A 27,437-nucleotide genomic window follows, 5' to 3' on the forward strand; every position below is an offset into this window, starting at 1 on the left:
AGTATAGACAAAATAAAAATTAACTCCCACTCCTAAAAACCTAGAGAAATGGACACAGCAGAACTGTAATCTCAATTCCCTTGCCCTAGTCTCCATAAAAGTAATTTCTTTAATGATAAATTAACATATGCTTTCATGGTCTCCTTTGTTCCTCATGCAGTGAAGGTCTGTGCCCAAAGGACCTACTCCAGGCCAGGAAATACAAGGGCAGACTCTCTTCTGGGACATGCTCTCCTCCTCACCTCAGGCTTCTGTGGAGGAGGAAGAGGGTACGTGACCACCTCCCCACCTCCTGGAAAGGCTCTGCACAGGTCTCTTTTTGAGAACTGTGTCTTCACTAATATGGCACTCAGAATAGGAAGGCAACTTGACTCTATCTGGGCAGCAGTGAGGAGGACACAGACCTTCATCTCAGCACCCTTGGCTTTAAGTTGATCTGATCCTCCTTGATCAGCAAAGGGGTGGAGTGTACAGCCCTTCTGTCCATCCCTTCCCCCACTGCCCTCCTTCTCACAGCAAAGGGGTTACTGGGAAACTTTGGAAGTTCAAACTCATGAGATTCCACTGGCACATTGCCTCTGAGAATTTTTTTACTCATCCACAAATGATTGAGCTTTAATGAGTCTCTCATAATTTGTACGAGCAATAGCAGTAACAATATATTTCTTTTGCTCCTTTGCCAGTGGTTCTGGCACATTTTTAAAAATTTTCATAAGCTATATTGGCCAGTGCAAGGCTTAAACCTTGCACAGATGGATGTGGACAACAATAACATCAAAATGCGTAAGTAATCAAATGTATGACAGCCTGCAGTTCTCCTTTAGCATTTGGATAGGAGTGAGTTACTTAATACTTTAAAAAATGACAGTGTGTTAAAGAAGCTGAAAGAATACAGCAGTTTTCTTCAAATTTGTGAAGATTAATAAATGAAGGGCATTCAGTGTCATCTTCAGCGCAATATAAAGAATAAAATTATCTAAGGTATGCAGACATTCTACCTTTAGTTTAGACTGTATTTACAGAAACTTCCCACCCTTATCTCGTTAGTTCAACTTTATGTGTTTATTTGCGCAAGTCTGTTGTAAAACTAAAGAATGATGGGGAATTAGATAACTACAGCAGTGATAGCAGCCACTTTAAAAGCATTCAAAACAAGAGTTAAGACAATAAAATGCTACACTTTCAGGAAATCAGCTGATGCTTGCTGAAGTCCATGCACATCTTTAAAAGGTCTAATAAAGATCAGTGAGGAAAAAAATATGAAAAGTAGCATCATGGGATGGGCGTAGGAAAGTAGATTGTTAAACACAGGGATAGCAGAAAGATATACTAGCACAAAGCTGAAAATAAAATCATCATTTAGCCTGCTCACCGAGTTTACATATTTGGATGGATTTCTTGCCATTGCTATATATTTTCACTGTATAAAAAGGTAAAATGTTCTAAACAGAGGTGGCTAAAGTTAGTCGCAGAAGCTGTGGTAGCTACAGCTAGAACTGTGCAAATAATGCGATATTTTTGCTAGAGGGCCATACCTGTACATGCAGGCCAGGGTGGGGGCTCATGTGTATGGAATAGTTTGCTTCAAGTTGACAAGCAGAAATAAAAGATTTTGGGGTTTTTTTTCAGTGTATTGTTCTGATGTAGGGTGTATATCCCTTGGATTTTTTTTAACATAAATTGAATTTGGAGAGGAAACTTTTCAAACAAAGGCTTGAACTATGTGCTTTAAAATGAAAACTGGAAAGCATTTGAGTTATTTTGAATCTTCTCCAAATACTTCACTTTTTTCAGCCAAAATTTTATACAAAATTTGACCAGAATTTGTAGAAAGTTTTCTAGACTGCATTTTTAAGATAATTTTATCATTGAGAAAGAAAATCAGGCCCTGTTTAATTAGACACTTAATTACTGGCATGCAGAGGTTAGTTTCCTAGATGGCATAATCACTGGGCTGTGACAGTCTTTCTTTTCTGTGATGCCTGGCACAATGAAGCCGAACCCCTTTGTGTCCCCTGGGAATGACAACAATAGAGATAATCAGTCACCGTACACAGATCTCTCTAAAGGGTGTTCAGCTTGTTTCAGGTCTTTCTCGAAAATGATCTATAATTTGCAAGTATTTTAGACTTAGCATTTCTTAGAGCATAGGCTAAAAAATTTTTTCTTAAAGTAACACTTAGCACAAAACAAATATTACATCTAGTGATAGCAGTACTGGACACTGAAGCATAGAAGTTGAACATCGAAATTTTGCTACTGAGGCTGCTTTGAATACAAAGGAAGAAGAATCCTTCCTTCCTCCACATGAAATGTGATGGTGTTTCATGCAAAACAGTACAACTGTTTTAATGTGGTTGCAGATGGGACTCTGAAACTGAGGTCAGATACTGAAAATTTGTGAGTCCTCAAGCTGCCTGCAAGGGAGGGAAGTGCATTTTTATGGTGCGTTTTGGAGTGTGGATCTGAGGTCCCCAGGTCTTCTAGTTCTTGCTCTAAAGCCAGATGTATTTGCTTGCTCTGCAGCAAGGTGTATTTGGGTTTTCTGTGAGATGCTTTATGCTTGTGGTATGGGAACCAAGTCATTTTTCAGAACTGATTGTGCTCTTGGCTCTGTTCTTTTACTGCAGAGATTTGGACTGTATTTTACCTCTTTAGTTGTTTTATAGGAAGGAATCCTATTGAGAACACCTGGAGTGATACAATTACAGCGAGAGCATTTAAAATCAGTGGTATGCCTCAGCTTCTTGGGGAGCTGGGAAGAAGGGGGGGGGGGGGGGGGGAAGTACACAAAGATTTTGGGGCTGACTGCCAACATTTCAGGGGTACTAGGTGACCTGTAAACTTCAGTGGAGGTTTGAGTTTAAAACAGTTCCTTTTAAACAGCTCAAAGCAGACCTTTTCTGTAGAGGCTAAAAATGCTCTGCAACCAGAAAGTGTATTATTTTGGTTGCAATCCGATGAACATGCGAATGGTAAAGGCGGGACAATTTAGCAAAAATCTGGCATTCCTTTCCTTCCCCATCCATGCAACTTCCATTGTTGCAATGCTGCTAAATTCTCCTCTCCCGCTCAGAACTTGGGTAAACAGGCATTGTACTTTGTGGAGTATTGTGACATTTTAAAAGGTCTGAGTTCGTGGAATAGAGTTGGATCAGTATTGGGGTAGCTTGGTGTCAAAGGTTAGATTTTGTTAAATCCAACATAGAGTTTGGACCTGACATACTGTAGCTTTTCTTGAGCAATCTTATTTTTTTAAGTGCTCACAGCATGCTTAGTGAATGAAAAATTAAGTACTTTTCAGTCCCTTTCCATGAAAGTGCCAACAACCTGTTCTCTGAGAAAAGATTTAGCTGAGATAATAACCCAGATAATTTATTTCAAATTCTAAATTGAAATACTTTGAATGCTGAGATAGAGGAGATCTTTGGAGCAGAGGGATTACAGACATAGTTAGTCTTTAGGATGAAATCTCCTGAGATCTGTTCCTATTGTGCAATTTGTGCTGCAGCAAATGAGAAAGCATGACCTGTGTGATCCAGCCTGAAACCAAACTATTGAGGAGTCCTTTAATCCAGGGAATGGAATCTGCTTCCTGAATTCCTGAAGGGTTTGGATGTGGGACTCCAATAGCTGTTGTTTCAGATAAACCAAAAGGCTTATTTGAATTAAAAAGACACTGACCTCAAGCAGCCTTTTAATCAAACACTTTGTTCATGTGGTCAGCTTATAATCATGTTTCTGTGATGTTAGTGCAAAGCAGCAGCATCACTACTCAACGCACAGGCTTCCCTTATTCTAACTGTAGAGTTTCTATTAATCAAGGACATCACATTAAGTCATCAAGTGAACCAATAACTCTGTTGCTACCTCCTTCATTTATAGCTGAAAGGCTGGGAAAGCTTAGGTGGTGGGTGAGTGCTAGTGTTATGCCCCAAACGAAGAAGGAATCTCCTCCAGCTGGTAAGAAGGGAAAGCCCCCATCCACAAATGACTCCACTGTAGCTATAAAGTCACATGCTGCCATTTTTGATCCTTCTGGTGACCTTAACTATGAGGTGGGGGCTTGACTTTGTGTTCCTGTGGGTGATCTCTCCAAATTATGATCTGCCACAATGCTTGAATTAGGTTGTCTAGACAGTGTTTCTCAAGATTTCTGCATTACAGTGAAAGTGAAAGCTTTCAAAAAAGGGCAAGGGAAATTTTGGTAGCTACAGCTCTCATTAGGTGGAGACCTAATGAATATGCTAGTCCATAAACTGGGCAGAACAGAACATTGAACCTAGCACTGGCATGCTTTAGCCATGCTTTAGCCTCACCTCTCAAGGTGAGGTTTAACAAGAGATGGCTGCGCCAATTTAACAACTTGCTGACACCAGGAACAGTATTTCTGTCTTTCTTCCACCCCTTGCCCTATATTCTCGCCTCTTTCCTTGCATTGCCTCCAGTGCTTGTTTGACCTCTCCGTTAGCTGATTCAGCTTGCTAGCCTGGAAAAAAAAGGTGAATAATTTTCTGCCAGTTTAGTGAGTTCAATTTTGTTCCCACAAATTGATAAGCACCAGAGCTGATGAATGTTAAGGAAGCAGCAGGACCAAGACAACTGAGAGTGTGGGGAAGAGAAGGGCAGGAAGTGGTTTGATTGCTTCAGCTGTCTTATAGAACCTCCCCCTACTTTCCTGCTAAAGGTACTCCACTTTGCAAACAAAGTATTAAAAGCAGATTAGAACAGCAGCGTGAATGTCTCTGAGCTACAACCTCCATGGGGTTCCCTGGCCAGCAGATTACTGGCTGTTCTGGGTTGAGTGGGTCTTGGTGAAAGTGAAACATCCCCGTGAAAACATTTGCTTTCAGCAAAGAAGCATTTCATGTTTCTTTTGTTTAAAAAAAATGTTTATGGAAATTTCCTATTAAGACCTTGTTGAGATTTTGTGTTTCGCCTTCTTTGGTGAAAGTCTCTGTAAGACTTTCCTATTAGAATGAACCACAAACTTGTCTTTCAAACCTAAACAAAATCTCTGTACAGCTTCCTCTGAAATCCAGTAACTTTGGTTCTTTGCCTTTATATTCCTAAGCACAGACTGCCCAAGAGAAAGCTCAGAAACCCAGTTCTGTGCCTTTCTGAGCGAAAAGGAAAAAAAGTATTTCCTGTAGTGTAAGAAAAAATAAATGAAAAGAAGAAAGAAAGTGGAAAGGCCAAAAATGAAAAGTAGGACACATAGGGTGTAAAACAAATTAAATGAAATTAAAATCAAATTAAATTAAATTCTCTACATGCAGCTACTTTTCAGCTTAGCTATTCTTGCTTACCATCAGCTGGCATGGACTATGTTTCTCCTGGCTAAGGTCTGTTTTGTTAACAATTCTTCTTCCAGTCTAACCTGACCTACCTCTCTCTCCCCACTTGCTTCATCTCAGGGATCTTTTGGCAAAAGTTTTGACAGTAAGCAACCAAGTAAGCAATTGTGTGTATGAGGTGTGAATCGACTTTGCTTCAGTAAGTTCAGAACAACTTGCAAGCTGATTTGGCACTATTTATGGAAGGTTTCAGCAGAGTTTACTTTTGAAATAAATATTAAAGTGAAATGAAGTACAGCACTGTCTTTGAATGCAGAGCATTATTTTATACCTCATTAGGTCTAATTTTTCCTACTTATACACCAGTGGCAACTGGACAAGTAAAAGACTGATGGGATGAACAAAAGAGAGGTTCCTTTCCTGAGCATGCCAAATCCATTCTGTAAATGTGGCATTAAAAAGAAAAAAACTAAACCACATGGCACAAGTCAGGCCTCCCAAGGAAACCTGCACTACAGCAACTTGCACAAGCTTTGTGCATCTCTTTATTTTACATTTCAGATGCTCCTTTCCCTTGGCATTAGAACAATCATTTGTCTGTGTGCAACTAATTTGCTGTTATACTCAAAACATTTCCTCAAGGAAGTATGCAAAATAATATCACTGTAGCTGGATCTTTTCTGCTTTTGCAAATTTTATAAGTATTAAAAATAACTTGTTCCTGTTACTTAGCAAGGCTTTTATTAATTTCTCTTAAATAATAATACTTATCCTTTGTTTTGGGCCCCACTGCTTCCAGCACGAGCTTATGCTGCAACCATTATAATGGGGGAAGTCTCCCGAGCATGGATCTGAGATGCCCTGTGAGAATAAATTGCCTAGGAGTGGAAACTTATTCTTGTTCACAGCCCCACACATGCTGCTCGTCTTTGGCTGGAAGATTTAATAGTATTCCAGTAAGTGATAATATCAAAACTCCTTTTTTAGGGGTACCATAATGTGAGTGGTTCAAGTGACATCTTCTATTGCTGCCTGGATCAGATCTCTGGAATAAGCTAACTGGGAGTGGACCAGCATAAGAAAGCAACCACAATGTGTGAGTTGCTCCCTACAAAAACATGCACAGCTTCCACTGATGCATCAATGCTGTTGTAGATTTAGTCAAGCTCTGTTTTGAAACTTTAGTAATGACAATGCTATGTTTTTTATATTTCCCCTCCCCTTTTTTTTTCTGTAGAGGAAGCTTTGCTGTGCTACCCTCTTTATACCCTCTTTTTTTTTCTTTTTTTTTTTGCCTGCAAGAGTAAGATTTAGCTGCTGATACAGGATTTTAAAAGGCTGGAGGGGAACTGAGTGAATTAAACATCCTTCTTCCAGCTGCTGCTGTTCACAACACTTTTGACAGTTAAAATACATCACACATTCTCTTGTCTGTTTAATATAAACAATTAGTATTTTAAGTGGACTCCAGAATCAACCCAAAATAGGAGGATCCAGACAGGCAGTTCAGATAGGAAACTAAGCAGTGTCCTAAATTTATATAAAAGCGGTTTGCAATCAGTTCAGTCTATGCCTAACATACTGTCTACCACAGCACATTAGTCTGTGGAAGCTGAGAGACAAGTGGGTTGTCTTTTTGGAAAGAAGGTTTCATTTTTCATTTCATAAAATTATTTTAGTACAACATTTTAGTCTAAAATTTTTAGTACAACACATAAAATGAAGAAAAAAAAATCAAAATTAGTATGAAGTATTTGGGATTTTTTTGTAATGAAGCCTTTTAGTTAACCCAAGACCGGTTTTGAAGGAAAAATTGTTTAAAGAAAATTTTCCTTTTTTTTTCATTCTGGACTGAAGACTTTTGAAATCATAAAATGTAGTGAAGCAAACAAAAAAAATCTTGCTTCTCTATAGGTTTACATCCTTCAACTTCTTAACAGAAGGGCTTTAATTTCCTGCAAACATAATTTTGGTATAGAGGAAAAATTTTGTAAAGAGTAGCAGTCTTCATAGTTTTAAGAATTCTAACATGCTCTCTGCAAAGTGCAAATTGCTAAAAATTGTTTTCTAGATCAGTGAATTTGTAATAAAGAGGCTGAAAAATCTCCTCACTCCTTACAAAAGGCATCCAAGATACAATTCTATGCATATGTGAAACCCTTCCTTTTTTGAATCTAGACCATGACTGGTTTCATAACAGAGAGGAGGTACATTGTGTATAATATTACTTCACACAGGTAGGTCTTGAAATGCTGTGTACCTAATGTCATGACCCTTAGGGCTGTGAGGATCCCTCTGGATAGCAGTAAGAACTTCTCTATATCGGAAGTTAAGCATGTATGATGCACAAGTATGATGCTGGGAGAGATCTAGCTGTGTCATTTAGGACTGAACCCTCTAGCTACTGGCATGGGTAAAGTATCTAATAGGAAGAATTTAGCCTTGCTTCTGCTTGCCAGAAAGAAGCGAAATTTTAGGTTATAAACCTCACATGAAGGACTGTCTTTTCCTGTATTCTTTTGCAATGATTAGTGGACTTGACTGGACTGGGGCCTCTAGAGTCTACAATAATACAAATAATGAATCATAAATAAAATGACTTTGCAAAAGAAAGCCAGGCAATTCATTTATTTTAAGTTGAGACTTCATCTAAAGCAAAAGAGTTCCTTCAGACCCACACGGCAGCTTCTGCAGCTATCAACTTGGTTTGCACCTTAAAAGAAAAAAGGAGGGGGGCACAGGGACTAAAAATGAAAACAGATTCAGGTTGTTCAATTTCCTGTTTGTTTAAATTTGTCCTTCGTGACATGCAGATTCATCGAGCTCCTTTCCTGGTGACTACTTCATTAGATTAGTTTAGTTAGGTATTCAGAGGGATTTTTATCTTCTGACTCATAAAATTCTTGTATTCCCCTAAGAATTTCCTGTGTCTGACTGGAATTTTATGTCTTTGTAGATTTAGCTGGACTCCTTGAAGAAGTTGCTTTCTAAATGATTCTACTTTTGAGGTCTCTAAATAGTATCTGAGGAGTCAGCCCAGGAATTGATTCCTGTTTTTCAAGAAAACTGAACCATGCCAGCACTCCACCTCTTAAAATTTTAATCAGAAATTTTCTTAATCTTTTTAAACTTTCTTTCCAGACAATGATATTTCCACTTGCTGCCCATACCCTCACCAGGTGTCCACTTAAGCATACTTTTGTCCAATTCTGGGAATGCACCCCAGTGACTTAATGTTAGAGTGTAGCCTGCAAGCCTGTCCCATCAGGTTTTCATCACTCACTTGCTATAAAGCAGAGAGCTAAGGTTACGAGTATATTGGACCATTTAGCAGTTGATGAGAAATGCCTTTGTATATCCCTTCCCTGTCTTTTTTTTGTTCTTTTTGAAGAGGGTGAAAGCCAGGTTAGGCTTTGAATTCCAGAACCCTTGTGTGTTCTTTTTTGAAAGGTTCAGTGAATTGAAGATGATGCTTTTTGACATGTAAGTTCCAGAAATTTATAGGGTGATGATAGTGCGAACTAGCCTGCTTGTACAAGAGCTTCATCTGTGTTTGTTTCCCTGTGTGTGTAAAATGGTGGTGCTTGGCTGCCATTTGTTATCAGGGTTAGGTGGTATATTTGAATATCTTTGAACAAGAGGAGCTGAGGAGAGAACCTGAATGCTGCTTAACTATGAGCTCAGATTTATTTGGCAATGTGAAAGCTGGAAGGAATCCTCACTATTTTGTGCTTTGGGAGATGGATATAGCAACACATGATTTAAAAGGGCAAAGAGAGTGGACTGTTGGTACAGTTAATCAGGTTTCTTCTGAGCTGCCTCCCCTGCTCTTGCTGGGAGCCTCTCTCAGTGTGCCACAGTGATTCTTGGGTTAGTGCAGACTGCAGAGTTTCAGGGGTCCGGCAACCAGTACAAACTCCTTGTTTGTGTACTGGTTCACAGAAGACTCATGACAGAATTTATAGCAAAATCGTTTTGCAACAAGACACTGAGGGCTCTGGTTTCAGATTTTAAATAGTCAGTACCTCAGAATAATTACAGTGGGTATTGGCATTTCTTACTACATGCAGGGTCAGTGCTTCTGAAGGGAGAAATCTGATACAGCTAAATCTGATGCAGCTAACAGGTTACTGTATTCTTCATTTTCAAGGTCAAAATGATAAGCTAATGACTTTGTACATGGATATAAAGAACATTTAATGGTTGGAAAGGGACAAACCCTGTGTTGCACAATCAGCAGCCACATGCTCTTTAGAGGCATACTGAAATATTAGAAAGAAGGAAAGGAAGTAGAGAGTAGAATGACACTGTTGTTTTCCAAAAGTTTGGTTAAAAAGCAGAAAAAAAATCATTGATAATTCTATTTTTACAGTCTTTTCATTCACATTCTTCTCTCAAATCATGGTGTTTGAATATAACTTGATCCTGAAACGCAGGTTTAAAATAACTAGCAAGTATATTTATTTATAAAACTACTTTCCACGAATATATTTACTTATAAAATCAGCAGGTGGAGACAAGAACAAAGATATTAATTGTCACTCTTCCTGCAGCATGCTTGCTAGTTACCATCCTGACTGTTTCATGTCACCACCAGGTGGAACTCGCTCTGTGCTAATTCAGGAGTTTTTCCTAGGTCTGTCAGGCTTCTGCTTACAGGAGGGCTGCTCCGGCAGGGAGAAGATTTGGGTCAGGCAGGGATCCCCTGTGTGGGCAGCTGTGAGGCTGGGGCAGATGAAGTGCTGCCTCCACATGCTGCCATCCTTCTCAAATGGGGCTTTCTCTGCTGGTTGAAGGACGAGGTGAGGTTGCTGCCTGTCACATGCCAGCGCTCAACAGTGGGGCTTTGCCCTGCAGGGCCTTAGGATGGGCTTTCCGATTTGGGCCACTGAGATTTTCTGTCCATTGGACTCTGGTAGAAAGTCTTTCTCAGTGTAAAAGACAGTCAAAGACAGTCAGGCTGGAAGATCTTGTTGGAAGCTATCTATTCATCTCCTGGTGAAAACACATCCTCTGGCTACCAATGTAGACCTTTGAGCAGTTTGTTTACTCCGTAGCTGGAATCTGGAATTGATAGAATATTTTAAAATGGTCTTTTCTGAATTTTAGGACAAGCAGCTTATCCTCAAACAATTGGAAATAGGGGGAGTGACAGGGATGCCTTCACCAGCTGTTACTCATCATCTTTTCCCTCAGAAGTGATGGTCCATGTGCATTTCCTTTGCTCTTCTTCCTCTCTCTCCTTCCTGCATAACAATGCATTATTGCATTTAAACTGAAACAAAACTTTTGTCCTTTTTCACTTTCTGACACGAGTTCAGTCCTTGGTAGGGCTAATCCATGTGCAGCTGATGATTTTTTTGTGAGCTCCACTAAAACAGTAGCTCCTTATTCCCTTCAGACCAAGGATTTGTAGAACTGATACACTGGGCTCATCTGTATTGGTTTAAAATAAGTGTAGTGAAATTAGACAAACATTGGCACTGTGAATCAGCCAACACTAATTTAACATGGATGTTTTCAGATCTCTCTTGTGCCCGTTTATTCTGGGGAAAACTTAATTGCAGGCTTACAGTTTTATCTGAAAGGAAAAATATGGTTATGAGCCAGCCTGTGTCATTTTTAAGCCTGCATTTGCAAGAATGCAAAGTGGAAAATGAGTAAACAGGAACAAATTTGGATCAGCAGAGCCTTAGTAGCTCACAGAAGATAACTGTCAGCAGGGCTCCAATATTTTTCTTTGGGATATATATACTTGCATTGTTCAAAGAGTCTACGCCTCACAAGTGGCTGTGTGATGACCTGCACCTCAGATTTGCTGTGTGGGGGCAGGAGACCAGGGCCTACAGGCAGTGCTGGGCATCCTGTGCACAGGCAGCACATGATGATCTGTCCATGAGCAGTGGATGTTTCTGAGGTGGGACTTCTGCTCCAGCTCAGTTGTGGGGCATCTGGAAGGCCCAGAGAAATATCCCAAATTCTTATATTCCACCTAGTCAGGATAGCTGAGCAGAAATAAAGATGATATCAGGGGAACATAAATATGTGGTAGCCCTGGGTATTACAGAAGACAGCATCTGAAAAATGTCCCAATAGTTGACAATCTGAATTACAGATATGGCCAGCCCAGGGGAAGGCACTGTATAATAGAGAAGCTTGGGACAAATTCTGATGAGTATGGAGTGTTTTCCTTGAGACATGTGAATGCATCTGTGAAATGATTGCACCTTCACTCCTAGCCTTTTGTCTCCCTCCAATCTTCTCCTGCACATTGGGCCATTTCCTTTTTGCCAATTCTTTCTAAACCTTTTCTTATTTCTCCTCTTGCTTATTGCATCATGTTTCTTTTCTAAGCCAATTATTCCCTTTAGGTATATCTTTACTTAGGGTAAGAGAAAACAAGACCCTGAAGCAAGTTGGATGTTTCTAAACCGATATTATCTCTCTGTAAAAACATGTAGTGAATATAATTGACTTCAACTGTGACCATTCATACTTTACCTAATTATAACTGCTCTTAGCTCGGGTTGAAAATAACTGCCATATTAGGAGCAGTTTGTATGCAGTTTGTTTGGTTTATTTAATTTCTTTATTCAAGTAAAAATATAATAGAAGGCTAACCAGGAGAAAAAAAAAAGAAGAAAGAAAGAAAATCAGAGATACTGTCATGTCAGGAATAGCATAGGCACCTGAGCAAATAAGAGACCTGTACTGAACTGATCTGTGCAGCAGCCTTGTTAGTGCTTGTTCAGTCTTTAGGCTGATCCTACAGGCAAGCTGGTTTTCCCCCAGCAGAGTATTAAAGGAGAATAGCTCCTCATAAGATATTTTTTAAGCAGTTTTCCAAGCTGTTCCTTTCCTTGGACTGTATCACTGTCTACACCATAAGGTTGTGAAAAGTTTTCCTTTGAGATCCTTCTTGAAGGAAAATGTGGGGTTTAGCAGAAAGGGCACGCTTTGCTTTAAAAACCATAACAGCAAGCAAAACAGAAGGTGAGCATTATAATCTGAAATATTAAACTTTTTCCCATTTCAATAGTTTCAGTTTTCAGTAGTTTTCAAAGTGCAGCTGAAGTTTTCCACAGAAAACTTAAAGGAAAGGAGGTGTGTGGGGCGCCCAACCCAACAGCAACTCCAAACGATCTGTTCCCAGAAATCATGCCTTTTTTTCTTTTTTTGGTGGTGCCTATTGCTGTTGCATCCTTTTGTACTGTACAGTGCAATGTTCAAATGCATGTTGTGCAGACAAACCCTTAGGCAGAAGGCAGTGGAAAACTACCCTGGCTGCCAGGTACAATGTGGCAGTAGCACGCCCAAGTGGGCTTTGTGTGAAGCTGCAAAGTGGAGCTTTGGTGCTTCCCAGGTCAGCGACGGCTTCAGGGCAAGGCTCCTAGTGGGGTCTGGAGAGCCTGTTGCTCAGCATAAGTTGTTCCTTCACTGGAAGGAAAACCCTGCTCTGGAAATATTATCCGTTTTAAGAACTACTTAGTTGATAATCTGTTAATATTAGGCAAAGAGGAGGGTTTTGCACTATCCCTTCGTGGTGGTGTCAGAAGGGACCCTACTCCACCTTCCTGCAGAGTCTTGTCCCGTGACCAAGTTCCCTCACCACAGGTTTGAATCTGTTTTCAGCCCACTGTTCGGTATGCTGTTTTATGGACCTTGGGCAGACTTTGCTGTCAGCTAACTGCCCCGGTCTAGGCCCAAATCTTGAAGAAAGATTTTCTTGATGGACAAGAATATTATGTCCCGTTTTAGTTATCTGTGACTAAGTTCTCTTACCAAGGCACCTCATTCAATATCTAAAGTAAACAGAAGAAAGGGGACCTTGGTCTTTTTTTTGTTTTTAATCACCGTAATAACTTTCTCTTGTTTCAGAACTTTACTACTACAGTGAGAGCCTGTTTGTCCAGCTGTAATGAGGAGGGTGTTTGTCTGCTATGGCACTCGATGCTGTAGGCACGTTGCTCAGAAGGAATATAACTGCAAAAGGAAGACAATACAGGCTGCATTTTTTTGAGTTAAAAACAATTTCTGTCAGAATTCCATCTCTGTAGTTTTAGTTTTAATATGTATTTGAGTTCTGCCTGATCTTTACAAAATTTATTTCCCCAATATGCATAATACTATAGGAAAATATTTTGACAGGTTTAAAAACAAATTATAATGTCTGTTATTTGAAGCACCCCACGACACATTTTTCAAATGTGTACCTCATCTGTGACTGGTGTTCCTAGATAAATTTGAGCACTGCAGTACAGTCGTTAATAATTAGTAGTCTTCATCATAATTTCAGTGCCGGACACTGTTATTACAAGATTGCCTTTACAGTTCTTTTGATTTTCCCCATGAATACACTACATTTGGATTCCAATTTTGTCAAATCACTTCCATCAGAAGGCCTGCCATCTCTAGTATTATCCTGACTTACTCATCCTACGTGAAAGTTGCAGTTTATGAATTATGCAGATAGCTTGTAAGTATACAGATCACAAGCTACTTTGCAAGACGTACTTTTTTTTTTTTTTTTTTTTTTTTTTCCAATACTGCTTTTGGAAGGAAAACAAAAACATTTATTCAAAATTGAATGCTTTAGACTGAGGTTACTAGGTCAACAGTAAATTTTTAAAACTATTTGAGACATTTCTTAATGGCATTTTAAAATTATAGCTTAAGGTTACACTGCTTCACATGATTCTGTTTGGTTCCTTTGATGCTGAAGATCTACAACTGACTTATGTGTAAGATATATTTTTAAAAACATTAGCTATGATTTAAAGTAACAAGAGACACTGTTCAGATGAGGGGAGAAAACCATCCTTTGGGAGGAAGTGAGTTAGGTTCAGTGGTTTTGTTGAACCTGAACCAAAAAAGAAACCATTAGTAACTCAATCTTTGTAAGAAGACTTGAGGAAGATCCCAGCTCCTGCTTACCTGTTGATTTTAACAGCAGTACAGACATTGGAGATGTCAAAAGTATTTTAGAGGAAGGCTCTAACACAGCCAATATGTATTTAACAGTATTTTAGAATACAGTCAAGGGATTAAGGAAGCATTTAGGAAAATAGCTGTATTGTGATACAGTTATTAATTGCTAAAGAGAACTGGCTCCATGTGTTCATTGCTCTAGAGACGTCAGGGTCACTCTTGTTCTGAACGCTTCAGATGTCAGATGAGATTGTGGATGTGAAGTTTCAGATCTCCCTTAACAATCACTTTAAACAAATATAACCTTCTCCTGCTAACAAAGATATAAATCTGGATTGCATATGTTGTTTCATAGAAAGTTGTTTTGACATTCAGAGTGCCTTAGTGGAAAAAAACAAATACCACCTTTATTTATGGCTTTTACTTTTTTATTTCCCAAGTGAGAAACATAAAGAGAAAAAACAGATGATGATTGTCTCATAAAAGCTGCTATTAGGAGTTCAGTTGTTTTGTAAAATTCCCTTCGCACACTGTTCTCTCAGACTGAGATTTACCCGCTGTGGCAGCCCAACTTTGCTGTTGGAGATAGTGTATTAGAGGTGAACCCTCTCTTTACTTTTATTTCCAACATCAAGCTTTAGTTTGTCTTCCGCTCCCACACACAACCTTGTTACTACTCTGACAGTCTGAATGTTCTGCTGAAAACCAGTACCATGTAGTACTTCTTAAACCTGCATGGTGTTAGAAAGGACTGATTATTTTCTTACCAGTGAAATGCATATCTACTATGCAGTCATGTGCTGATGAACAAGAATGTTTCTATGCCTCATTTTGGTTTTAGTTACACTTGGGTAAAGTAGATGAACCTCCACTGAAAGTAATGTTACCTCATTGTAAAATAGTTGTAAGTAAGGCTATTTATTTTGGATTCATCGTCATGGAGATATTATGAAAAATAGCCCAGCATGTTAGCCAAAATTTGCCCTATATTTGTGCAGGCATTGTACATAATAGGAATATGTCACTTTGTAGTTTTACATTAAACTTGTATGTGAGAAGTTACAGCTGTGGATGCCTGTGTCTGTCGGATTCTGTTTCAATAAACCTGTGTGAAGGAAAAAAGTGAAGACCCTTCAGCTTTACAGTGGTTTCAAAGTAGAAGCTTTATTATCTTTTTTTAATCCTATATGCTTCATGTTTTTACACAGATACAGCTTCTCAGTGAAGATAAACGATAAGACTCTACCTTAAAAAGCCTTTGGGTTTTCATTAATCCATATTAGGTTGAAAGGGAATCAAAATTCTAAAAATACAGCACATCAGAGAAACAAGGTATTTTTCAGGTCAAGGTCCTCTTTCTTTTCCATCTGGTGCCATTTGGTAGTTCTAACATCTTCCATCTCCCCCTACATCTCCATCTGTAAATAACTCACTGAAGTAAATGCTTGGAATAATTACAGCAAAGAATGATAAAATGCAGGTTGAATTTGATCTCTTTGGCTTCTAAAACGAAAAACATAACTACAAACATCACAGTTCTTGAAGAACCGTGGAGGTCTCCAGTCAGCAGGTGTAAGAAATGGGAATAATATCAGAGCATTAGATGCTTTGAGATTGCAATTTTGCTGTTCAAAAAAATGTCAAAAGGAATATTAGTTCAGGAAAGGGGAAAAAATAGCCTATCAGGCCTGATTTTCCAAAGCAGCCTGCAGTTTTGCTTCTGCAAATAATTATAGACTCATATTTTAACAGTTAGATGTCTAACTGTTTGCATCCATGTATTAGGAACTTAGAGGTCTAAGTACAACTAAATGTGTACAAACTTGCAAAATTGGAAGGAGGTTTGAGATGCTTCTAAAATTGATCAATCAATCAATGGGTAGACTGCTTTCCAGATGTTTATGGGAACAAAATATCTTTCTTTTTTACATGAGCATTGCCCCAGGAAACAGTCCTGGAGTTGGCCACAAGATAAAGGTGCATTAGAATTTCCTGGGCTAATGTGAATGAGACAGTCTACTCTTGCTGGGTTTTGATTTCTCTAGCAGGAATGCACAAAAGAGGTTTGACTGTAGACAAATTGCTGTAGCTGTAGTTGGCATTTCAACTACTTTGGCATCTCCATTTAAGAAGGAGGAAAGCTATGCAATTTGCTAGCCATCTGAGACTGCTAAGTGCTGGCTGCCTGTGCTCTCATGATACCCATCTTGTGCCAGCTCCCTATATAGGTATCTACCTTTGGCAGCTCATTAGTAATACTGACTAAATTAGGTACCTAGAATAAGAGGTCTGAAAGTAACAGCTAAATATCTCTTTTAAATGATTTGAAATCCTATGGCCAGGGTAGTAAAAGCAACATCCAACATATGTTACAAGAGCACATGTTTCTGTTCCTTCCTATTCTTCACTTTTGTTGCCTGTGGCAGTGTGAGGTGTCCTCTGTTCTGAAGAAAGTGTCCTTTGACAAAAAGGCATCAACTGCTGTCACCTCTTTGCCAGAATAAGGACCATTATGAAAAACAAAAGATTCAGCTTGGGGGAGGGGGGGAGGCGTTTATAAAGGCTGTGCAACTTCTATGAAATACTTGGTGGAGGTCCCAGAATGAGAAAGAATAGGACATGACTCAGTATGTGTAACACCCAGCAGCATAAGATCCCTTCTGTTACTCATGCAGGATGAGTGGAAAAGATCTGTCAGTAATGTTCATTTTACACACAGTTTTCCTTTAGCTACTTGATAGTAGGAAGTTTCATTGTTTTGTTTGCTTGTAGTTTGGGGCTTAGAAAGCATACCTGCTATATATCTGAATACCTATTCATCTCTCTGGCTGGCTTATTAATGTACTAGAAACTGGCCCTTAGGACGTAGAGGCCCGACTTCCATGTAAAGGGTCATTAGAGTGAGCACAAATACAGTGAACTCTTATTTTAAAGCCCTTTTATATTGGCAATGTAATGTAAAGTCACCATAATGAAATTAAGAATGGTCCCATTTTAAACATCTCTAATTTGATAAAAATTACTGCCCATTACAGTGTAATATTCTCCTTCAAACTGAAGTTTAGATTCAGAGATAAACGTACTCACAAATCTTGGCTCCTATTCACACAAAAAATGTGCAAATGCTACTTGAAGTTTTTCACTGTTAGGAGACTCTGCATCTTGTCTCCTGCAATTATCCTTTGCCCCCTTCCTCCTGCAGCTATTTTTCCTGAGCTATTATGTTTTACCATCCTTCAAACGATAGTGCTCCTGCTCTTGCTGCCCATCAGATTTACTGAGCTAGAGCTGACAGAAATCAATAATCTGTGGAGGTCTGGGTCTAAGCACTAACATTTATAAAGGGTCTGTTCCAGAGCACAGTTTCTGCCATACTCAGGATTACTGTTTCTCTCATTCTCAGCTCAGTGGAAGCAGAACAGATCCAGAATGGACGTCTTCTCTGCCATTCTTACTTCACTGTGGAAGTACTCCCTGCCCCCATTCCCAAATAGTTTAAATTTAATATTAAAAGGCAGGCTGAAGCATTAATGTGTCGCTGACAGCAACCTAAAACATACAGTGGATCAGCCATTTTGCAGTCTTTTAGTAGCAGGGAAGCAAGCACTCAGGTGGCTGAAGGAAAGGAGCAGGCGAGCAGAAGCCAATAAAGAAAAGGCAAGAAAAGCAGCCTGGGGCTTGCAAAGTGGAGGTCACTGCTGTGTCATTTGCCACTTATAAAGAAAGAAAGATTGTACGAAGAACCCACAGGGGTCTAGTTGGTTTTCCAGCATCACTGGGAGCTGCCTGATATGCAGACAAGCAGACTGCTTCTACAGCTTGTTCCTGGCAGCTTTCACAGCAGAGAAAATGGCCAGAGCCATGAGAAGGTTACCAAACTATCGAATGGGTTTTCCACTTTAACTTTGGAGAAGTGAAATGAGCCAGCAGAGGGGTGGATACTCCTGGTGAGTTTGTCTCATCAACTCAGTGAGTGGTTGGTTCACTTGTCTTCCTTTCAAGGTGCACAGAGTGGCAGTGTGTCTCACAGTGCCCTTCAGGAGTTTTTCTGTCACAGGATTTTCTCAGCTTCAATCAACCCCCACAGAGGTACTAGTATGTCACAAAAATGCTGATGCCTGGGCAGCAATGGCACTCAAGAAGAGACAGCATGACTTAGAAATAAAAGCTTGTACATCTTCGAGGTTACCCCCTGGATGCAGAGACTGTTTCAGAGTCCTGTCTCGGGGAACATATGTGGTAGCGGGAGAATCTTTGGAACATGTGTCACATATAGCAGGAACTAACAGCCTAAACTGAAGTGACTCCAGTTGGATACAAAGGCTACTTTAGGAGGAGCTTGACTGTTTATATAGGTTTCAGATGACTTCATTTTTTAAAAGTGCATGGAATTCATCCAAAGCAAATAATTTTTTTCTGTGTTGAATGGGAAGACCAAAAGGAAAAGTCTGGAGAAAGGAGGATGGATGGTCTTTCTTTAATGTCAAAGCTGACATAAACACATCTCCTCCAAACCCTTCTCACAAGATAATTTTCTCAGCAAGACGCAGTTTGCTTCAATCTCTGTGTAGCAGCCTTTGAAGCTTCTCCCTTATTGCTGTTACAGAGGAGGGAGGGTTGCCTCTGAGAATTTCTGCAGCAGTGAAATGTTCCTCCTCCAAATGCCTTCACACGATGACATAGTTGGTTGCCCCAAGGAACATGTCTCTTTAGAACTCCTCTGCCGTCACGCAAGGGCAAGCTGACAGTTAGATATGTCACTCTTTTGCAAAGCATTTAAATCTGAAAAACTGAAAAGTCTTAATCAAAAAATAGTCTGACCAGCTCTATATAAAAGGCTTCAATTTTCATTAGACGGAGGCCCAGCTAAGGAGATGATGAATGGTGTTGGAGAGGAGCCACCAATTAGGAGACATCAATTTTTCTGTCAACAGCATAACCCCTTCTACAAAATTTGTCATATGTTTATTCCTTTCTGTTTGTGAAGGTATTTGTTTGGCAGGGATATTTTGCACGAAGGGAAGAATTTATAAGTTTTTTTTAAGGATGTCACTGCTGCACTGTTTTTCAGGTCCAGTTTCATGGGATATTTTCCGGGTTCAGAGTTCTTGCTCTTCAATCCATCTGCTGTCTGTAACTCTAATATTTGCAATGTTTTGGGGGGAGGCAAAAGAAAAGAAAAAAACGTGAGTCTACTTGCTTCTGCAGTGAGTTCTGAGGGGAACACTTCTGATGTGAGTAGGCTCTTTGGGGCATCGGACTTGGGGCTGGAAATGCCTTCAGGTTGCAGGCTTAGGAATGCTACAATATGTGTGCAGAGTTTCTCAAAAGGGAGAGGAAGCATTTTTGAGCATTTCTTTCTTAAAAATTTATGCCTGCTCTGCTTGCATCCTAAAAAGTGTTCCTCTACATTTAATAGTTTAAGATATAACTGAAGACATATGGACTTTTTTTCCAATTTACACACTTTCCATACCCCTATTCAGAAAACTTGGTAGCTTCCACATCTCCTTTTACTAAATAAGAAATTTTACTCCCTTTACTTACAGGAAACTGTATATATTCTTTATTCATCTTCATGCAGTGATTCACAGCTGCTGCTGTTTCTTAATAACTTATTGCAAGGCATTTTATGAAATCATCGGTAGCAAAAGCTTAGCAGATACTAGAAGAAGAAACAAGTTCTGTATGTGTGGGCATATATGTAATACACAGAGAGGAAGAGTATATCTGTGCGTGTTTGGCAAGAGACTAAATGAGAGGGACAGATATCTGTTGGGGTGTCAGATGGGCACTGGTAGATGTTGACATGACCTTAAAATGTATCAGGTTCTTATGTGGGAGCCAAGCTTCAAGAAACGGAGCCTATGATGACTGTTTTTTGAGGGGTGGCTGAAAAGTTACAGCTGTGTAATGAGTATCTACCGGGCCACTGAATAGATTCAAATTTCTTTTTACCTGTGTTGTGGACAGTGGGAGACTTGGCAAGGAGCAGTTAAAGAATAGAAGGTCATTATTTAAATATGTGCCCGTTAGTTGTAAATCAAGTGTGCAACCTTGTAATCATCTGGTATTAGGTCACGCTGCTGAGTGCTCAGATAGCAGCTGTATTGAACATGCATGTTAATGAGTGCAATATTTTTGTTCTGGATGCAGAGAGTAATGCAGACCATCTACTAGTGGTCTGTAATATAGGCATTGTTATGACTCCACTTAAGCCACAGACAGCAGGTGATCTGAAGCACTCATCACAGTTTTGAAATTGGACACAGTAGGAGTCATCTCATTGCTTCTAATGTGAGATGGGTCAGGCTCTGAGCATATCCTTCTAGTGGCAACCATGCTTTAGTTTAGGCAAAGGTTAAGGTAGGCTGTGGAACTCTAACTTGTGGCTTATCACCTCTTTTTTTAAAGAACCTTTACACTGCAAAAGCATAACGCATGTGTTCCACAAAGTCTTGCTGTTTGTTTTCTGGGTGGAATTTATGCTTTTTTAAAGTGATGTGAGACTGAATCTGTCTTACCTGAGAGACCATCTTCCTGCCTGAGCTAAACTGCTACTGTTACTCACAGTGGAGTGCAGGAATCTCTACTGAGATGGAAGATGGGCAGCTACTGGCAACTTGATCCTTGCCTGTAAACAACTTTGTGTTTAGGGTAAAATGTTCCAAAGCACCTATATGATTTAGGATCCAAAATCTCCATTTCAGTTATTTTCAGCCTCTGGAGTGACATGAAGATTTTTTCAAAGTGTTATTCTCTCTCTGATTTTTACAATGTCATCTGTCACAAAGATGCAATAGCCTCTTTTCTTCTTACTTGTTCCCCTTTTCCAGGTTGGCCTTCCTTCTATGATGTGATCAGTCCCAATGCAATTACTTTCACTGATGATTTCTCCTATGGGATGCACAGAATTGAAACATCCTGCAGTCAGGTTAGTTTATAGCACATACAGACCATTCTGATGGTGAAGGCTGCAAAAATCATTACCGTGTGCTGTACTTTCCCTAAGATTTGCAAACCTTTCGGTTCCATTAAATAGTAATCATTGCAAGAGAGCACAATGGGTCGTAGATATAACAGCTGGGTGGAACAAGCTGAAAGCACAAAGGGCTCATTGGAGTGCACATTGTTGTCTAGTGTAAGATTTAACAGACTATATGTAAATGGTTAGATTCAGTGCTGAGTCTACAAAAATTGTCTTCCTGAAAGGGGTCCCTTCAAAGGAACCCCTGAGCCTTGCCGACTTACTTCCATACGTGAAGAGCTGAGACAGAAGGGGAAGACACTACAGCGACAATGTGTGCTGATTCCATCACTGCGCATTACTGTGCAGCGGTGCTAACTCGTTCCCAACACTCATTCCCAGGGCATTCTTAATGGTTGCTTCAAACAATCCCATCTGCCATAATAATAAAGTCAGTAGCCATTCAAAACAAACCAAAATTTTCTGTTATCTGTCTCATTCTACTTGCTTTCATCCTTTGTGCTGCCCTCTTCTCTGCAAAGGGAACAGCATAACCATTACCTAGCAAAGGGAGAAGCTGCTGCGTTGGTGTTAGAGTCACACCCAGTGGCTGCTGGTCCTCTAACTCCACATGCTCAAATTCCTCCTGAGAGAAGCAGCAGCTTCATTTGGGCTGTAAGAACTTGCTGTTCTGTTTCCAGACAGAATTGTTGGTAGGATAAATGATTTCTTCACTGATGTTATACATGCTCACTAGTCACTCAGTTGTCATATATAAGCGCTCAGAGCAAGTTAAGAAGCTTCCCCCAAAGAGGCAGGATTGTCTTTATGGAGAATCCATTAACTTCTGCCTGGCTAGAGGGTTTGGCCCTACACAGATATGGCCAATCAGCATGTCTGCTAGTATGTCATGTCTATTAGATAATTGTATTGTTTTTACATTGGTGACATTCTTTAGAAGATTCATTTAATACTTGTTTGAAACATCCATTTCCCTAAATTCCCTAGCAAGGTTGCAATGTGGCCACAGGTTGGGAATTTCTCACTTTTCCAGTATTTACTGGAATAATCAAAAATGCAACCACTTTCTTCAGCTCTGCTTGGTAGGGCTGAACAGCGCTAAAAGCAGTGCGTTGACAACCTGCTGAGCAGGCTGTATATGATGACTCCCTTCAAGAGATGGCCGGAGCTCCTGGGTTCACCTTAGTGAAGCCCAAGGAAGCCTGTGGTCAGGCCAAGGAATCTGGGAATGTCATTTACCTTTTGCCAAAAAAAAATAGCGCTAGCAGACCCGAGACCAGGAGTATTAACAGCAATCACGCACAGACACCATAAACTTAAAGCAAAACCAAAGTCTGAATTTACAACATAGAGAAAAAAATATGACCACTAGACAATCTGATGGCAACTTCATATCAGTTATGCTGACTTCCTGGCAGAGTAACCCCACAGATGATCGAATCACTCAGGAAAATAGCTTGAGGAGTGGTGAACATCTTTGCAGCCACTGGTCAGCACAGTTAATACCATCACATTGTGTATCCATAACAAAACCATTTCCTCCCCTCCTCTGAGCCCTAGGGATGTGAATCGCACATGCAGCTGCAAAAGAAGCACAGTTTTACTGCAGCCTGGAAATGCAGTGGGATTGATATGGCAGGCCTTGGTCAAACTGAGGGGAAATACCCTCTCCCACACTCAAAACCTTATTAGTCTTTTTCAGATGAAAAAGTAGTTGCTTTTTCTAAATGTCCTTCCACCTGTTTGAGAGAGTTAAAAACCTCTCTTTTAAAGTTCTCCATTATAGAGAGTAAACACTGGGGAAAAACTGCTGTAATATAAAACAAAGGCATCCATAGGGTTATCCTAGAAAAAACTTTTACAGGTTGTTGGAAATACATCAGCATAGAAATACTTAAAAGGTCAATGATTAGTGACAGCTAAAAGTTAATTGTAAATGCATCTGAGGAATAGTCTAAAACTGATTGCATGTCTCTCTCTTTCCTCTTTCCCGTTCAAGAGTTCGTCCCCTTGAGGTCTCCCTAGCTATTATTTGTACCTGTAAAAATCGATAAAATTCTATAGTCACAAAATATTGTTTGCACATCAATAGCTCTGAATAAGTTACAGCAGCTGCTGTAACTTATTGCAAGCTGCTTTCTGTGGCTCATGACAGCATATTAGAACCTGGAGCCTTGAGAGATCCAAGCATACTGACAGTTAGCAGTGACCCCCCTGCCTTTTCTGCTCCCAAACACGTATTTCAGATGCTTTACTCCAACCATTTCATCTTCCTGATGCATTCTGTCCAATATGTATATATGTATAGAGTTGCAACAGATGATTGTTTTTTTTGGGGAGGAGGCTTTACAGACATTTATATATGGCCTAGAAAAATGGTCAGCACCTATGGGTAATGTGTGGGGAGGATGGTTAAATCTATTCATCCTTTGTACTCTCAGCTGAGGGCCTGGATTCTTACACTGTGATACAAAGAATTGAATTACATTTCTTTCAGGGCAGATGAATTATGGAGTTCTCTACAGAGAGCATCTCCACATAAATTTTTAGTGAGGGGTAATCTCAAAAGGTAACAAATTTTGCAGCAATCCAATCCTGGTGTGATTCTGCCATCACAAGGAGGTGTAATGGGACTGCCTTGAACAGCTTTTCAGATTTTGTGAGGAAAACCTTTCTGACAGATTGTCTTCGTAGCTGACGTGTTTGTGAGTATTACTCCTGGAGACTGTTTCTCTTGACAGTTTTTCTTTTGTTCCATTTCTATCCATTGGAGAGGGAATGATTACCTCTGTGTAAATGTTAATCTGAAAAAGACCTATTTAACACTTTTAGCCAGGAGTTTTTGAAGCAGTATTAGTTGAGATGATTTAATTAGGATGCTGAGCATTTAGAAAAATACTCTTTCTGGGACACTTAAGTTTTGTTTTGTTTTTTGAGATATGGAAAGGCTCTAATCAGGTGAAATGCCGCATTGTGAGAGACTCCACTCTTAGAAACACCTCAGGCCTGCCCCAAAAGGCCTTCAGTCTCAAGGACAAGGAAATAAAGGAAATAAGAGGTGACGAGGGGAGGAAAGTGTGCCAAGGCAGCCATCTTTCAGAGACAAGCCTTGAAGCAGCATCATTTATATTTCTTGTGCAACTTTCCCTTGCCTCTTCATATTCGCCCTGTTTTTTTCCCCTCCTGACAAAGCCAAGCAGCTACTTCGTAGCCCAATGCTGTTCCTGGTGCTTCTGGACTCTCTCTGCAGACAGCATGGGCTGTGCGGGCTGCTGGTGCTCCAGCCATTTGGGGGCCATGGGGACGACAGCCTGGCCACAAACTGGCTGGGTCGCCTGGCTGAAAGGCTGGACTTGGTTGGAGCCAGTGCTGCAGGAAGGTTCAGGCCTGTCTTCACATGCCTGCCTGCCCCACTCCTGCAGTCCCTGACATTTAGCATTTCACCTGTCATTATTCAATAAAGAAAGGGTTTCTGTCCCTCCTAGATGGTGCGAGAGCCTCCTCCAAACTTTGAGAGAGTATAACCTAGGCCAAGATTTACCTGCTTCTGCAGACACCCTTAGTGCTTTGGTGAATTAAAGGCTGTAACAGCAGGATGACGTTAGCAACATATTAACTGCAGGGTAGAGAGTTGCCCTCAGAAACTCATTCACAGTTCAGAATAATCAGTATTGCCTCTATGCACTTTGGAAACTATGAATTAATTAAACGTTAGGAATAATTCACAGTCCTTAATTTTTGCTGTCTGACCGTAAGCCCACTAACAGCTCTGTGATCTCAGTTACATTATTCCCGTTCTCACTGAGATCAGCTACTGACTTGAAAGACCAAGGCTCTTTAGTAAAGCAGCATGACTTTCCTGCTCAAGATAAATATTTCTCCAGTGCAAAGTTTTATTTTTTTATTTCTCATGGCAGGCTGTAAAAATGAACTTGCGGAATTTAATTGACTAATTATAAGAAACACTTATTATCCAGTTAAGTTGTCAGCCATAATGTGCAGTGATAGTAATCCTAATTTCTGAATAATGGCCAACTGCATCAGCTTCTTCCAAATATTGTACTCTTCTGTAAAGCAAGAGACTGTTACCTTTCTTACAGACTGGAGCAGTAATGTTCACTGTGTATACCACTGCACGTATCTGAAGCCAATTCATACAGAACAAAACTGTCATGAGACCATTTGTAGTTTCATATTCCTTGCAAAAAACAAATTCAGCATCATTCCTGTTTGTAAATTACTCCCAGCTAGTGGTCATTCAGAAATATTTTACATTTCTGTAATATGGGTGTTTTTTAATCACCTGTCCTATATGCTACAAAAAGTAGTATGAGATGAGTAGTAGATATGATCCATCCCCTTGAGGGGCAAGATGCAGAGGAGTACCAAGAAGGACCCTGATGCTCTTAGGTTTGGAAAAACGACAAGCTGTGGAAAGAAGAAGATATGAGGGCATACTCCGAAGTGTATCCTTACTGCTTTGGGTCCTTGTGGGGATTGCCAGAGGGTTTAATGTTTCCCTCCTGAGGGTTGTAGCAGATGGCCGCGGGCTGAGGAAAGCCTAGAACTTGGGTTCTCCCTTTCCTATGCGATTATACTTACAGTGTTAAGTGAGACGTGGGCAGTGCTGCCCTCACCACCATGTTTTCAACTGAACTCCCACCATGAGATCATTACACAGACAGGTGGCTTTTCAGAAATAACGACCCAACTGGACATATGCAGTAGCACAACAGGAACCCCAGGAAACCTGGGCTGGCAGTCTTAGGCCCCCATGGTGTCCCAGGTTTCCCGCGTTGCTCTTGTAAATGCAGGCTCTGAATCGCACTGGAAATGGCAAAGCAGGCACCTATGAGCTTTCTTGGAACTGGCTGCTAGTCGTTGCTCAATACCGCTGTGATGCCACCACATTTTGCAGAAACACAGTGATTCTCTATTGTTTTGTTTCAGTGCGGTGCTCACCTGGGGCATATTTTTGATGACGGACCTCGTCCAACTGGCAAACGATACTGCACAAACTCTGCTTCATTATCTTTCAAACCGCTAGACAAGAACAACGCTGGAGAAAGCAGTGGTGACACCCATCCTGCCCAAACAGGCAAAGCTGAGCTGTAGGACAAAGCAAGGCCTGCAGAAAACTGTTCAGATCCCACACAGCTTACAAAGAATGTTTTCTAAATTGCCTGCTATCTTATATCCTAAGAATGTTTAAAAGCTTGAAACCATTTTGCACCATCCTTTTTTCTTCCTCTCTTTTTTGGAATTGAGGCCTTGCTTGCCAGTGCATTTTACTATGTAATTGGATTTAAAAATGTGTTGACTGAATCCACAGGTTTTCCTTTTCTTTTTTGGAGATCGCTTTGGGAAATCCTTAAATCAAGAGGCTTTGGCACCATTAGTTACTAGTTTCTTTTAGTGCTGTGTTACTCTAGGTTTGAACAATTTTCCTTTTTGTGAGGGAGATGGGAACTGTGGTTCTCAACAGCCTATAGGAAACTTCTGGGCATAAGAAAATCCTGAATTGCCAGCACATCTGTGCTTTGTTCTGACTTGTGAGGCATGCAGCCCTTGGTCATATGTATTCAACCATCTTCCAGTATCAACTGCACCCTGCAAAAACTTGTACATATGGCTGTTCCTTCCCAACTTAGAGAGACAGATGAGATGTAAAGCCCATCCTTTGGCTAATTTACTGCCAAAATTTCAAGGCTGTGGTTGAACAGATGTAAACATTGTCTCAGCATCTATTTTTCTCCTTTGTTCAGTATTTAAATCAAGGTTTTAACTAGTAAGGCTCACTTACACAGGTCACTAATGAGACTCTGTCTTTTTTGTGAGGCCTGTTCTGCAACTATGACTCAGTTCTGAATTAAAGTTGAAATCTTCAGGGAGTAATTATATAGACAAGTGGAGAGATAGATAAACTTGAGAACTGAAGAAGATGAGGGATGACACTAGGCTCTTTATCTTGGTCGCTACAAGGGTTCAGAAACACGACAGTTTCAGCTAAAAGGGATCTTAGGAATGCAACAGAAAGCGGGACACCCTTCTGAAGTATCCAATTTTAAATTTAAGCTGTCTGGATGTGTGATGCCTACATGGCCCCAGCCTTTATTTTGGGTAACTACAGTGTGGGTCATGAGTAAGAGAGCTGATTTAACAAATGAATATGAAAAAAGCCTGGCAAAGCTCCAGAAATTTTCACGTTGTGACAAATTATGCTG

At 40.2% G+C, this 27,437-nt stretch overlaps 1 protein-coding gene across 1 annotated transcript in view; it reads left to right on the top strand.

Moving 5' to 3' along the window:
- MSRB3 (methionine sulfoxide reductase B3) overlaps nt 1–26,519 on the top strand; it is a 70,856-nt gene extending 44,337 nt beyond the window's left edge. The window contains exons 5-6 of the mRNA XM_026070060.1: nt 21,062–21,159; nt 26,164–26,519. Of these exons, the coding sequence (XP_025925845.1) occupies nt 21,062–21,159; nt 26,164–26,328 (263 nt within the window). The 3' untranslated portion in view covers nt 26,329–26,519. The remainder of the gene's footprint in view (nt 1–21,061; nt 21,160–26,163) is intronic.
- The last annotated feature ends 918 nt before the right edge of the window (nt 26,520–27,437 follow it).

The sequence above is a fragment of the Apteryx rowi genome, unplaced genomic scaffold (genome assembly GCF_003343035.1).
Source record: "Apteryx rowi isolate R43461 unplaced genomic scaffold, aptRow1 scaffold_302, whole genome shotgun sequence".
In the NCBI taxonomy this organism is placed as follows: Eukaryota; Metazoa; Chordata; class Aves; order Apterygiformes; family Apterygidae; genus Apteryx; species Apteryx rowi.